Source organism: Microtus oregoni, unplaced genomic scaffold (assembly GCF_018167655.1).
Source record: "Microtus oregoni isolate MIOR12 unplaced genomic scaffold, Mior012 000062F_ref0000492, whole genome shotgun sequence".
Taxonomy (NCBI): domain Eukaryota; kingdom Metazoa; phylum Chordata; class Mammalia; order Rodentia; family Cricetidae; genus Microtus; species Microtus oregoni.
This window is the reverse complement of record NW_024543872.1, coordinates 2826399-2841908: the sequence shown is the minus strand read 5'-3', so window position 1 is coordinate 2841908 and position 15510 is coordinate 2826399. Positions and strand designations below refer to the sequence as shown.

General features: G+C 38.0%; 1 protein-coding gene across 1 annotated transcript in view; it reads right to left on the bottom strand.

Annotated features, from left to right (window-relative positions):
- Positions 1-15510, bottom strand: part of LOC121439604 (late secretory pathway protein AVL9 homolog) — a 67279-nt gene that overhangs the window by 32541 nt on the left and 19228 nt on the right. Inside the window, exons 2-5 of the mRNA XM_041640146.1 lie at positions 5515-5604; positions 4526-4592; positions 3453-3493; positions 2509-2547 (exon numbers count right to left, since the gene is read on the bottom strand). Coding sequence (XP_041496080.1) covers positions 2509-2547; positions 3453-3493; positions 4526-4592; positions 5515-5604 — 237 coding nt within the window. The remainder of the gene's footprint in view (positions 1-2508; positions 2548-3452; positions 3494-4525; positions 4593-5514; positions 5605-15510) is intronic.

The window sequence follows — 15510 nt, the reverse complement described above, 5'->3', positions numbered from 1 at the left end:
AAGATCACTAGAATTTTTAAAAATTAAATTTCATTTTATGTGTATTTTGCTTGCCTGTATGTCTGTGAACAATGAGCGTGCCTGGTGCTTGCTGAAAGGCCAGAAGAAGATATCAGGTCCCCTGCACTGGAGTTATAGATGGTTATGAGCCACCATTTGGGTACTGGAAATCAAACCTGGTGACTTTGGAAGAATTAGCCAGTACTCTTAACTGCTGAATCATCTAACTCCAGTCCCTATGCCTGGGTTCCTAAACTTTATATTGTGTTCATATTTATAGCTGCTCAAGTACGTCTAAATGTGTGTGGAGGATGGAATGCAACAAGTATCTTTTCCAGTTGCTTCTCTAACTTGTTATGCTTTGAGACAAAGTCTCTCATTGAACCTGGAACACAAGACTGGCTTGATGAGCTAGCCAAAAAGCCACAGAGACCCTTCCATCTCCTCTTCTCCAGCACAGGTATTACAGGCGCATGTTACTGTGCCAGTTTTTCACATGGATGCTGGGAATCCTAAGTAGAATAGAAATCCACACTCCAGAGTTCCCACAATGACATTTAACCATTCTAGTGACAAAAAAATTTCTCTATTTCATAGTATATTATAATTACATTATTTCTGGACAAATTTAATTAAAGTTGTAAGAAATCAAAAGAAGAAATCAGCTTTTAGGGACATTATTATAGTTAGGAGTAGTAATGTATGCTTCTAATCCCAGGATTCAGAGGTTGGGGTAGGGGCATTATGAGTTTTCAAATAGCCTGGGCTACATTAGAGACCCTGTTTATTCGAAGAAAAAAAAAAGGAAAAAGGACATAACATGTAGGAAAACTTAAAAAGTCTGTATATTATATTTTCCAGCCTTGTTGTTTCAATGAATCCATATTTGTTTATAAAATTAGGATCACAGGGGCTGGAGAAATAGCTTGGTGGTTAAGAACACTCCCTGCTTTGGCCTATAAACCAGGTTCAATTGGCGGCACCCATATGGCAGCTCATAATCATCTGTATCTCCAGTTCCAGAGGACCTCTGTGAGCACCAGGCACACATACAGGCAAAACACTGACACTCATAAATAAAATGTAAAAACTGGATCACAGTCTTATGGTTGGATAGCTTTTAACCTAATGTGCCTTGAAACATCTTGACAATAAAAAGTATTTGGGGATTTTTATTATTTGGAGTTACATGCAACACAAAAAACAATTAGCTACTCATTTTAAGTGATTCTGTGATGGACTCTTACAGGTAGTTTTGCATGCAATTCAGATTAACTCTGAAAAAGAAATCCCAAATAAGAAATCCCAAATAGGAGAATTATTGGGGCAAAGGAATAATTGGCTTAAGGTAATGAGCTATATAAGCATAGTGCATGGCTGATCCCTCAACAACCTTTCTACCTTATTTGCACTGAATGCAGTTAATATGGGTTATAAAGCTAGTTGTATTATAGGACTAACTTCTGATTAGTCTACACCAGAATTTCAGAAAACTTTTTCCATAAAGGATCAGACATGTTTGCTTTGTGGGCCATATGATCTCTCACATCTACTCAACTCTGCTCCTACTGGGTATAAATAGCTACAAATAAACAAATATTAGGTATTCTTGTTTACCAATAAAACTCTTATCATAGTTCAATAGTTAAGAACAACTGCTGCTCTTGCAAAAGACCTGAGTTCAATTCCTAGCACTCACATTAGGTACCCTGTAACTACAGCTGGAGTATCTGATGTCCTGTTTGTGACTTCCACAGGTACCTGCATACACATGCACATACCGACACACAAGACACACACATAAACATAAATACACATATGTAAGTACAAATAAAAATAAGTCTTAAAAACAACAAACTTCTATAAAAGTAAGTGGTAAGTTAGAATTGGCTATGAGGCCTAGTTCATAGACCTGAGGTCTACAAAGATCATGGCAATCCCAAATTCCTTCTCTTTGTAGAAAAGAGCTGTCTGGAACCCAAGTTTAAACCAATTAGCATAGGCAGACTTTTGATAACAATTCTGAATTTAGCGGTGGGCATGCTGCCTGATGTGCCCAAACAATCTGAAGAGACAAATTCATATCCAATGGTTTGGAAAGTGGTATTACATCTGAGAAAGCAAACAGCTAAATTACTGCTGGCAGTTTTGTGTATACAAGAGAGATCAGCTCTGTGTAAAATTAACTGAACTGTAGGACAAAGAGAAAGCACAAAGTCGTGATACCCTGGAAGCACCAAGTCTGACTGAACCAACACATTTCCTTTTCTATTTAAGTTAGTTTAAACTTCTTACGGTGACAGTATAATTGAATACACTCTCAATCTGTCAACAAAAGGAGCACACAAATTTGTATGTTTACGACAGTAAAGTAAAGAATTTTGTGTTTCATTTGATAGACAAAATATGTCTTAACTCTTAATCGTTAATTTTCATGTTATATAATATATAAGCAATGTCAGTAAAAGATAAAACATCTGTTCTTTCTTTCATCTTTCTATATCTCACCTTTTTTTCAAGAAGAATTAGCTTAAACAGGATCAAGACCTGCAGAAAGAAAAAGAAATTCTATGTTACTCAGGTCTATTATTAATGATTTGCCATTTTCTTTACTAAAATATAATCATGTTATATAATATTAAATAATTATAGTACTTAAGATACATGAGAAATTATGAACTTGAAGTGAAAAATTAAGTATTACCTATGTCCTCTAGAAACATGAGAATCATTTAACCTTTAATTGAAATAGTTTTTTGGAAGGAGCAGTGCTGTCTCTGTTTGAAAAATGTCATGCTTCTGAAAAGGCATATATTTGAGGCTGGGGAGTGGCTCAGTTGGTAATGTGTATGCTGACTATGTATGACAGCCCTGTGTTCAGATTCCCAGAACCATTTCAGCTCTGTATGGTGGTGCACACTTGTAATTTCAGCACTCAGAGGTGGAGGCAGGAAGATCAGAAGTTCATGGTTATCGTTAGCTCAGTGAGTTCAGGGCTAGTCTGGGATACATAGCATTTACACGAATATTCAATAAAGGTTTGGTAAATAAATGATTAATGTATGTATGTCCTAGAAAACATATACTTTAACAATAAAGATCATAATGTCTGGCACAAAAAACCACAACAAAAGAAAAAAATAATTTGCATGGAAAAATATCCCACTTTTAGGGAACAACTTTTTTCCCACCCACACTAAGTGAAAATGCAAAGACTGCAGAATAAAGGAATCAAAAGCAAACCCTATCCAGCAAGAGGTAATCCCAGACTTTTACCACACAAATACTCCTGAGGCCTCCAGCTCTGTATGGTTAAGAAGCTGTCTTAGAAGAGCAAAACCACAATTATGCCGTCAGCTGATTGTAATGCCGCCCCAAGTTCACAGGAAAGGAACCCAAAGAACAGACTTTCCCATTTCAGTACATTGCAAGTTGCAGGATATCTAGCACACCTTGTGTCGAAAATGAAGGACAAGATCTCGAGGAGACAGACCTACAATGTAAACAGGAAAGCTAAATGTGAAAGGAAGAGAATATCTAAAAAAGAAAATGAGAACATGCAAATATTTAAACATTTATGTAATACTTGGTGAAATACATATATATACTCTGAAAGAGTATTGTCTTACAGAATCTTCCCCAAGGATGAAAATGTTTAAAATATGCCCTGTCAGACACATTAGCCACTGAGGACTTCAAATGTGGCCTTTAAATTTTATTAACTGTAATATAAATACAGTTTTATGTATACATTATTAGTGAATACTGCTTTAGACATTGGGTCTAACACTTACAGTCTACAAAAATAAACCACAGAAATTTAAAAATCATGAAGCTCACACCACAGTGGCAGCCAGTCATTTAAAGGGGACGTCTGGTCAGTGTATTATATATAGTATTATTTCTGAATCACATTGCTTTCCAATCATTCATTTCAAACACCACAGTAAAAGAGAAAACAATTTATAAACACATTCTTAGAACAGGACTATCAGGCTGACTTTCTGCATATGACTGCACTAGTACTGGCTGCTTCACATTGAAATGGAAACTGAGAATGCACACATCACCATACTATTACAACCTTTACTACAAAAGAATATTTAATGACTATCTCAGGCAACAATGGATTTTTTGAGCTGTCAAAATAGGGTACATTTAACAAATCCCCAAGTTGAAGAATCTCAGTACCCCACCCCCATCCTGGTAATTACACACATCAGCATTAACAGAAAGAAGTCCAGTACATTCTAAAAAGCTGAAATTCACCTGTGCAATGCCCATAACTGTCACTACCAATAAAAGATAATGATCAATCTCATAAGATGGCCTTAAAGGATATTTAAGGAAGAAGCAAATTTAAGAACATAGATCCCATACAAAGATTGTATAAATATCTAATTATTTGTATAATATTTAATGAAATGCACATATGCTTAACAATCTGATCATGAAGAGCTACACATAACCAAGTTTGGCCACAGACAACTTTGAGGACATAGCTTCTGACCTGCAAGTTACTTACCAAGATACACCTGAGATCCTTCTAATGAGGCCCCTCCTAAGGAACTGTTCATATGCTCATAGAGTTCCTGTGGAATGCAGACTGAGTTTAGAACCTTACACTGTCACTTTAGAGACTAAGCTCCTAGAAACATGACCAGAGAGAACTGTATAGGTTGTTCTGCCACCTACTAAATTAAGCAACCATGGTCTCTGTAACCTACTAGTTTTCAGTACTCAACTCATTTCTTCTCTTGTAAACATGAACAGTATCAGGAGAGTAGCTGAGCAAAAAGAACAAAAAGCTACTCAGGATAGTCTTTTGTTCTGAGCCATTTCAGAACTTTAACAGGGACATAAATTACCTTCCCTCTGCTTCCACACTAAATTCCTAACTGACCCAACTCTCCCCAAGGTCCAAGACAGATCTAGAACTGTATACTGATGCCAGTCTTGAGAAAAAAATATACTACCCTTCTTCAATAAAATACCCGGAACTAGAAAACAGATACTCAAATTTATAGACACTATGCCATAGCAAAACCCTTGTAAGAGACATTGATACTAATTGTTTACAGTCACTGTTTCTTCAGGGACGGTTTGAGTTTAGTAGTTGGGCAGCTCTTGCTGTAATATCAAGGTTTTATGAAAATATATTTTAAATAAAGGTTTTTATTATATTTTATTTATATATTTATTATTTATTGTATTTTAAAGATAAATCTTAACATTTTTCTTAATGTGTACGTGTGTCCCTGAAGAAGCCAAAGAAGAAGATATCAGATCCCTAGGTGGTTATGAGCCATTTAATGTGGGTGCTGGGAACCAAACCTGGTTCCTCTGCAAGAGCAACAAGTGCTCTTAAGCACTGGACCTGGAGCCCAAGCAAATGGATTTTCACACCACGTTTTTCTTAAGCCACCAAGGACTATCCTGCACAGTATTACTATAAGAGCTACTTGATTCATTAAGCTACTTTTCAACAAACACAACAGTAGGGAAATTAGTTACCTTTAGAATAGAAATTTGGGAAAAATCTTTCTCTTCAAAATATGCATGTGTAATGAGTTGAAGTTTTGCTTGAAGTAAGCCATAAAGAGGCTAAAGAAAAGGAGAAACCATCATTAGGTTGATCATAGTAAACAACAGGAAAAAACAAATCCCTGTCATCTTTTAATTTGAAGATATCAGAAGGAAAGTTAGTAACACCAACCGAGGGCCCAAATACATAGCCGGAAGCTGTGATATTACACATTCTCTCTCTTGGGCAGCAGGTGAAAACTATCTTGGCAAGGTGGTGAGTCAGGCTCAGACTCTGGGCCTTGGCTCCATCTTTTATCTGCTTAATGAAGGGCCCTTAACCTTTCCATACCTCCTCAGCAAGCTGACCCTGTACACAAAAAGGCAGAACTTCTGTGGCTGTGTTAAGGATTAAATAATAGATACAGCAGAGTCTGGCGCATAGCAAGAATGTCAATAGTTACTGCATTCATTCTGTTGCGGTGCTATCTAACCATCCTCAAGACGTCTGCTTCCTACACAAAGTTGAACGTTGATTTAAGTTCACATCTTTTGTTTTCTGTCATTTGTCTATTTCTTCTACCATGGTATTACTTTGTATACGTGAACAAAGTTATTCTTTAACTGTTATTTTTTCTACCCAAAATGGATCATATTCACCTTTCATTTAACATTCTTGAGACATTTTCTCATTTATGTGCCTCCTTCAGAATGCAAGTCATACTGAACTAGTCCCCTGTTGCAGAATATTTGTTTAAACTATGAAGATGCATCTTTACCAAAGCGCCTTCTGATTGGGTTTAATAAAGAGCTGAATGGCCAGTAGCTATCTATGCAGAAGAGGTTAGAAATTTCCAGGGAGAGGGGACTCTGGGAAGAAGAAAGGTGGAGATGCCAGTCAGACTTCAGGAGGTGCAAGATGGAAAAGAGGTAATGCCATGTGGCAGAATGCAGATTAGTATAAATGGATTAATTTAAATTACAAGAGCTAGTTGAGACAAGCCTAAGCAAAAGGCCAAGCATTCTTAATTAATAGTAAGTCTCCCTGCTGTTATTTGGGAAATGGCTGGTGGGACAAAGAAAGACTCGTTACAGTCCCCATCCCTGTAAATATGAGTATTATTATTAAGTACAATATCATTACATTTCCATTCCATTACAATGCACTATGAACAAGTGAACCTTTCTGATTAACTAAGCTGTTCTCATTCCATATGTCTCTTTTAGAGGCAGACAAAACTGGATTTTTGCCCTATTTTTGTACTTAGTAATCTTACATATGAGAATTAGATAGCATTACTCTAAAACATGTTTATTTATAAAATGAGACTATAGCAAAGATATCTCAAAATTGTTAGGAAAATAAAAAGATGTTATATGAAATGTCTGGTAAGAACTAACACCTGACACAGATACACTTGGTGATTTCTGTTATCCAAGTTGTCCTTTGAAGGTGACTACTTGGGAAGCCTTCCCACATGTATCTACTTTCATATATGGTAGCCAATGTTTTGGTTAACTGGCCCTGTATACAAATTAACTGTGGTGTATTTTTCAGGCTATCCTTCTAGAAACTGTGTATTATTATTATTATAATTATTAGAGTTATCATAATATGGCATGGCATGCTGGTGCACATCTTTAATCCCAGTATTCATGAGGCAGAGGCAGAGGCAGAGGCAGGTGGATGGACCTCTGTGAGATCAAGGCTAGCCAGCCACACACTAGTGAGATACTGTTTGCTCCTACAAAGAAAAAACAGTGTATTATATATTATAAATTATTATTATTCATAGTTTCTCTTCACCCACTTCTCCATCTCCTTTTCCTCTTTCTCCTTTTCCTCTTCAGATAGTAATAAATGCCAAATAAGTCCTATCTTGCAAACCTGGATTTACATTATTAAAAACTCTTTATTTGGAGTTTTGAGACAAGGGTTTTTTTTTTTGGGGGGGGGATGGCCTGACTGCTGACTGTCCTGGAATTTGCTCTGTAGACCAGGTTGGCCTTGAACTCAGAACCCAGAACCCACCTGTCTCTGCTTTCCACAGTGCTGGGATTAAAGGTGTGTGACACCATCACCAAGCTAAAACTTTTTCTTTGTTTTGAGACAGAATCTCCTTATGTACTTCTGGTCGACTGAACTCACTATACAGACCAGGCAGGCCTTAAACTCTCAGAGATCTGTTTACCTCTGTTTCAAGTACTGAGATTAAAAGTGTGCCACCATCACAGGCTATACAAAGAGTATTTAAAGTGCCTGTGGATAAGGAAATTAGATAAGAACCCAAGAAATAATCAGACAAAACCTACATATATCTGGTAATTTGGTCAATAAATCATTTTCAATCTTGGTTTGGAGTGACTGCAGAATGGCTATGATAGCAACCATAAAATATAGATAATTAACATAATATAGATCTAGACTCTTCCCCACAATGGAGATATGCTGATTTCAAGACTACAAAGGTCTTATCTATCTAGTAGATGGAGTTCCGCTAGCCAAGGCACCTAGCAGGCAGGGGCAGGAAAATCACTGTGAGTTTGGGCCAGCCTGGTCTACATAGCAAGGTTTCAAAATCTCTAGTATTATAATTCTAAATTAAACGTTAATCATTTCTTTTTTGGAGTGGGGGTGGTTTTGAGACAGGGTTTCTCTGTGTAGCCCTGGCTATCCTGGAATTCATTCTGTAGGCCAGGCTGGTCTCAGGCCGAGAGATCTGCCTGCCTCTGTCTCCCGAGTGCTGGGATTAAAGGCATGCATCACTACCACCCAGATTGGCACATATAAAATGTTAAATAGGCACATGCAAAATGTTGAATAACTGTTGGATGGGATTCACACTTTTGAACTTGCTCTCTTGTGTGAACAGGTAAGCAAGGTCAGTCAGAGACTGGCTGGTTTGCCTTACAAAGCAGAGAAGTAGAATTCTGCCTCTAAAAGTCAGACCAAGAATCAACACAAATTTACAATTACATTCTCAAAAGAAAATTGGAGCTGGAAATGAAGTGTTTCAAGAGGAGAACCATGGTGAGCTCCAGTTTTATTTTATCCTTGCATATTCAATAGTAAGTATTGCAGATTCTTGAGTATATTGGCCAAAACATTCACACAATAACACGCTCACATAACTACTAGATACTCTTAATGGATTATCATTATCATTATTATTATAATTTTGGTACAGAAACTGAAGTGTAGTGTTTTTCTATTCTGTTAAATTAATTGCAGAAGTCCTAAAGTGCTGCTGGAGTTCTTCCAGGAAGCAAGCTTAGGTCCTTGTATATGCACATTATCTAGGCCGTGAAAAGGGTTTCAGATATATTTATCTATGAAACAGGCTTATCCTTTTGGTCATAAGCTTATCTGTAAGGTTACTACTATGCGATCGCTGACAAATGTTTCTGTATACTGACTAGCAGTATAGATCCAATACAAATACAAAAAGAAGAAGAAAAGAGCTTTACAAGAACAGGACAGTGTGAACAAATTACAAACACATACAGTGTAGTAAGCATTTTGTTCTGTTACACAAAGTCTCATTCTGATTTTCTATACAGACCATATCTCTCTATTGCTAGATCTGCACACTGGCAAACTGTCCGCACACGTCAGTAATGTTTTCAGAACATACTAAATGTTTCTTTAACTAATACAGTGGTATGACCTTAATTGTTTTCTCGTTTAAACTGGCTGTTCTTGTCATGTTGAGAAAGGTCAAACCACAGCTGGACTGAGATACCTGAGATGAGAGCTACCAACTTGAAGGCAGAGAAGTGTCAAATTAGAATTTCGTATTATCAATCACTGTCATAAATTGGTACTTTTAGTTATTACTATGACTTGTATAACTTTTACATATGTTTGAAGAATAACAGAAGCTAAAGAATATTGTACAACTGGGTATCTGTCCCATTTTGACATTGTCTTGCATTTATTTTGATATTCTGTAGTTAATTCCAGGTTGCTTTACTTGAGCCACGTCATTCTTCACTTCCTGTAAACCACTCCATAGCTCTGCCTTTCTTCATAAAATTAGTTTCCTTTTCTTTGTTTGATTGATGGTCATTGGCTACTGAAATAAAATATGCATTTTAAGGTAAATTGTATTTTAAGACAAAAATTTATATATTTTAAAATATTTTTTGACTTTATTTTTGAAACAGTCTCAGTTTGGGAGTAGTGATCATGCTTTTAATCGCAGAGTTTGTTGAGGAAGAGGCAGGAGGATTAAGATACAAGAGGCCCTACCTCAAAAAAAAAAATACCAACTGCCTCTTCCCCCCAAGTGCTGGGATTAAAGGTCCTACTACATATTTTAATTGTTTGTTGGAACTTTAAAGTAATAATGAGCCAAGCAGTGGTGGCATAAACCTTTAATCCCAGCTCTTGGGAGGCAGAGGCAGGCAGATCTTTTTGAGTTTCAGTCCAGCTCGGTCTACAAAGTGAGTTTCAGAACAGCCAGGACTGTTATACAGAGAAACCCTGACTTGGGAGGTGGGGTGGGGAGTAGAAAAAGCTGGATGCAGAAGTGGTGGACACCTGTAATACCAACACTCCTAGAGCAATATGGGAGGTAGAAACAGGAGTTTCACCTGGGAGCTTGCTGGTTGGTCAGCTAGCCTAGAGTGCTTGGTGCAGCAGCAAAAACAAGGAAAGAGCCTCCCTCAAGAGGTGGGAGGCAATCTCCAAAAAGCCACAAAAACATAAACAAAAGGAAAACAGGACTGTAATAAATAGGAAGAACTGAGGAAGAACCCATGAGAATGATATAATCTTAAAAATTATAATAAAGATGTAACATTGTTGCTTTTGTTTCTAGGAATTGACACCAGGACCTTGAGCCTGGTACATCTTAAACTCACTATTAATGGAGTACACCCTCAAGACATAATAATTCTCTTTGTTTGGTTGGTTTCTATTCCTCTGGGACTTAAAGACAAGGTCTCAAGTAGTCAGGGTGGCCTTGAACTCTGATCCTTCTGCCTTTCTCTCTAGAGTCTCTCATTCTATAACCTAGGCTGACCTTACTATAGCTCAGGGTATTCTGGAACTAATGGCAGCCCTCCTGCTCCAGTCTCCTGAACTCTGGAATAACAGATGTGAGCTACCATCGACAGAATTTTGCTTGCTTGCTTGTTTTTCAAGACAGTGTTTCAGACAGAATCCTTTTAACCAGGTTAAAATAACATCGGAATTAATATAACTGGTACCTACGAATAATCCCTATTCCTAGTTCACATTCCTACAGTATATTTCTGCCATAATTGATGTATTTCATTAATTCTGAGGCTGAAGCAGAACTGCCATGGGCTCCAGGCTGGCTTGGGTTATATATATAGTACATTCATGCCTGTAGCTGAGGAGGCCATTAGCTTTAGAGGGGAACCTACTTCCGTATTTTGCTAAGGGGACATGATGCCGTGCTGCTTTCTAAAGATTTAACATTATACCCCTAGATTAGTGCTGCTCTCAACCTTGGTAATAGAGGCCTTTTGTGGTGGGCAGTGGTTAATGAATAAATTCATAACTGGTCCGAGTGCTGAGAGTCAGTGACTGGTGCTTAGCCCTAAACGGGACATCTGTGTATTACACACACTTGCAGTTCAGAGAGGAAAAGAATGTTAAGAGCCAAAGGACAGAGAGAAGTGCTATAAAACACTTAGGGAAATGACATTGTGCAAAGAAACCCACAACAGCCGTGTTTACCTGCATAAGATCAACCCCATCAACATTCTAGCATAGATGGGAGAGGGGAGTCATTTTTCTTCAGTAGTATAGCCACTGGTAAGGTGCCCTTGCTCTAGCAAACGAACATGTAAGCAACGCTAATTAAACTTGGCGGGTTACTTTAACAACAAAAACAACAACAACAAACTATCAAACAAACCTGAGTATGATGGAATATACCTTTAATCCTAGCACCCAGGTGGCAGGGACAATTGGATCTATGTGAGTTCAAGGCCAGCATGTTCTATATAGTAAGCTTTAGGACACCTAGGGTAACATAGTAAGATCCTATCTCAAAAAAAAAATGTTTTTTAAAGACATGGAATTAATAGGTGGGTATGTTCTAAAGAAGGTGTTCAGAGAGAGAAAGAGGGCTATGAAAGTGGGGAATGGGGAGGTAGAGGCAGGAGGATGAGAAAGAGCTTGGTATTGGGATCAGGCTATGTGGGATCTTAGAGGCCTTCTAAGGAGTTGGCTCAAGCTCAGTATGTAGCTGAGGTTGACACCTTGAACTTCTGATCCTCCTGCCTCTGCCTCCTAAGTGCTGATAATACTGGTGTGAATTACTGTGCCTTTATTATGTAATTCTGGGGATCAAATCCTACGGTCAGTGAAGGCTAACCAAATACTCTGTCAACTGAGCTGTATCTCCAACCCAAATTTGGCTATCTTAAAAACAAAAAACTGAGGTGCCACTGAAGTAACTTAAGGGTAACATGCTTAGATTTTTGTGTGGAAAAACCATTCTGGGGCTGGAGAGATGGCTCAGAGGTTAAGAGCACTGACTGCTCTTCCAGAGGTCCTGAGTTCAAGTCCCAGCAACCACATGATGGCTCACAACCATCTGTAATGAGATCTGGTGCCCTCTTCTGGCCTGCAGGTGTACATGCAGGCATAACACCGTATACATAATAAATAAAATAAAAAAAAGAATTATTTAAAAAAAAAACCATTCTGGCTGCATTAAAGAACTTACTGAGGTCTGTCTCTAGAGTAACTAGAGTTTTGATATCCTATGTCAGGTCCTACGTGACTACATGGAGAAGGGATTGGATTAAAGGCAAATGAACATCCTGTTGCTTAACCTTTTTCATTTCAAACTAAGTGATCTTAGTTTCTGCTTAGCATATTAGCATATGTCCAATGGATAATTGAACAATATCTCTCTATCATTGTATCCATCTTAATTTTGAATTGAATGATAAACAAATTAGCATTTGTTTTCAAATAGTTCATCAAGCTTCAGTTTAAGACCTTTCTCCAACCCTTCTCTCTCATTATGTTTGCATTCTATTTATGGCCTGGATGCCATCCCCAGCTCTGTCAGGATCTCATTCCCTGTGTAGCTCAGACTAGCCTTGAACACATGATCTTTATGTCTCAGCATCTAGGTACTAGGATTATAAGCATGCTAGGACAAATGCTAACTAAATGTTAACTTTCTTTCTCCTTCCTTTCCTTTTCATTTTTTTGAGACAGGCTCTCACGTAACTCAGGCTGACCTCAAACTGATGATGACCTTGAATTCCTGATCCACTCCACATCCAAAGTGCTGAGGTTATAAGTATGTGCCACCATGCCTAGCTTCATGATAATTTTTTGTGTCTGTGTCTGACCCTCATGTATCATGCTCAAATCTTAAGAGATCTGGTTCAGAACTGTCTTCCGGTTGATTTCTAGAGGCCTTGCCCTACGTTTCCTATCCAGTAAATGGTCAGTAAGTTTGCTGGTGGCTTTAAGTTACACTGGATCATCATCTAAAGTTACATCGTTTCATCTAACTTAGTTATAGTAATGCATATGTGGTTAGGAATTAAAGGGGACAGGTATAAAAAATATAGTGAAGAAAGAACCAGGTTAGCTAATGATTCAGTGTAAGACATTGTATTTTCAAATTCCTGTCATTCCACTCCATCCCTTATGTTTGCTAGTCCCTGGAAAAACAGGACTAGGAACTCAATGTCCTGTTCATTCCTTACTTGTTCTGAAAATCTTTTACCAACTTTCTCATTCTACAGAGAGAATTCTGTAGTCTATTATGTTTTTGAAGATAGGATTCTCTAGAGCTTTGGCTAGCTTAGAACCTACAGTAATTCTCCTTCAACCTGCAGAATTTTGGGGTTATAATTCTGTAATATTTTGTGCTCCTAAATGTTGGTCATATAGCATAGCCCTGATCACATTATTAATCCATGTGCCTTGCACCCAGTGTTCAGTGCTTGCCAAACATATGCTCATCCACTGAGACATATCTTTATCCCTGATTATATCTTTGTTAAGTGCAAAGATTTTTGTTTGTTTTTCAAGATAGGGTTTCTCTGTGTAACAGTCCTTGCTGTCCTGAAACTTGCTTTGTAGACCAGGCTACTTCCCAAGTGCTGGGATTATAGGCGTGTGCCACCACCGCCTGACACAGTGGAAAGATTTTAAACACAGATGACTGTATCTAGAACACATATAACAATTTAAGAAAAAATGAAGTTCCAAAGTTGATTTTTTTATTTTATGTACATTGGTGTTTTGCTTGCAAGTATTCCTTTGCTTGCGTGTAGTCCAGATCTTGGAATTACAGACAGCTGTAAGTTGCCATCTGGATGCTGAGAATTGAACCTGGGTCCTTTAGAAGAGCAATCAGTGCTCTTAACACTGAGCCATCTCTCCAGCCCCAAGTTGATTTTGGGGGGGGGAATATTGGCTTGTTTGGTTTTTTTTTTTAGATTTATTTATTTATTATGTATACAACATTCTGCCTCGATGTATGCCCGCACACCAGAGGAGGGTGCCAAATCTCAGTACAGATGGTTGTGAGCCACCATGTGGTTGCTGGGAATTGAACTCAGGACCTCTGGAAGAGCAGGCAATGCTCTTAACCTCTGAGCCATCTCTTCAGCCCAAGTTGATTTATTTTTAAGAAAATTATTTGGTTATAGGTTATCTAACATAGCGAATATTCCATTTTAAGATGGACATATGCCTGTTGATGTCTAAGAAAAGGCTTGGTTATTTTTTCCCCGTTGTTTTTATTTTAAAACCTCAAGTTTGCAGACAGTTCATGTGCATTTTGGACTAGCTTAGATGCCTTGGGGCTTCAAGCTGCATAAACAGTAGCAGAGATAGTTTAATATAAAATCGGCTACAGGGTTTGGAGGCATAACCTAAATGTAAGAACATGAGTATAGCTTATATAAGGCCCTGGGTTCAAACACCAACACCAAAAACAAAACCAGCAAAAACAGAAAAGTGGGGGCTGGAGAGATGACTCAGGGGTTACAAACCCTAGGCCATTCTTCCAGAGGACCTGGGTTCAATTCCCAGCACCTACATGGTGGCTTACAAACATGTAACTTCAGTTCTAAGGGATCCTATGTCTTCTTCCAGCCTCCATGGGCATTGTACTCACATGGTAAGGACATACACATGCAAGCAAAACACTCATACACATACGATATTTTTTTCAAAAGTTGCATATTTAGATAGAGTTGAACCCCTTATTTCTGTTGCTGTTTGTTGCTTTAGCTGGTAATAGTGTGACTTTTCTGAGTTTTTCCAGCAGTAAAATGAATATAACAAAACCACTTCAAAACTTCTTGGGTGATTGGGCTTTTAAATGTGATTAGTTAAAGGACTAGTATATCATTGGTAGTTTTTTGTGTTAAAATTGCTTTCTGGTACATGTTACTTAAAAATCAAATGAATTTAGCCATGGTATTGCATACTTGTAATCCCAGAGGCAGGTGGATCTCTGTAAGTTTGAGGCCAGTCTGATCTATGTATTGAGTTTGGGTCACCCAGTGTTGCACAATGAAACCAAGAAAAAGAGAAAGGAAGAAAGGGGGGAAAAAGCAAGTTAGGATAGATGGAAGACAGTTGCTTTCTTTTGTTTGAAAGGTGTACTGATCACTATCTACAATAAACCATAGCTTAAAGACCTGGAGCCAGCGTCAACTCCTTGTATGTCTCTCTTGAAAGATTTTGTTGGTTTCAAGACAGGGTTTCTCTGTGTATCCTTCGCTGTCCTGAAACTCACTCTGTAGACCAGGTTGGCCTCAAACTCAGATCCACCTGGCTCTGCCTCCCAAGTGCTGGGGTCAAAGGCATGTCCGCCACCACTACCCGACTTGGAATGAATATTTTATGACTATATATAAATCATCAAGTGACTCCAGCATTATGTAGACTGTAGGGGAAATGTTTTGTTAGCAGAGGACACTATAAACGTGAGCAGCTGCTCTTTAATGTTTTCCTTCATGGTAGTT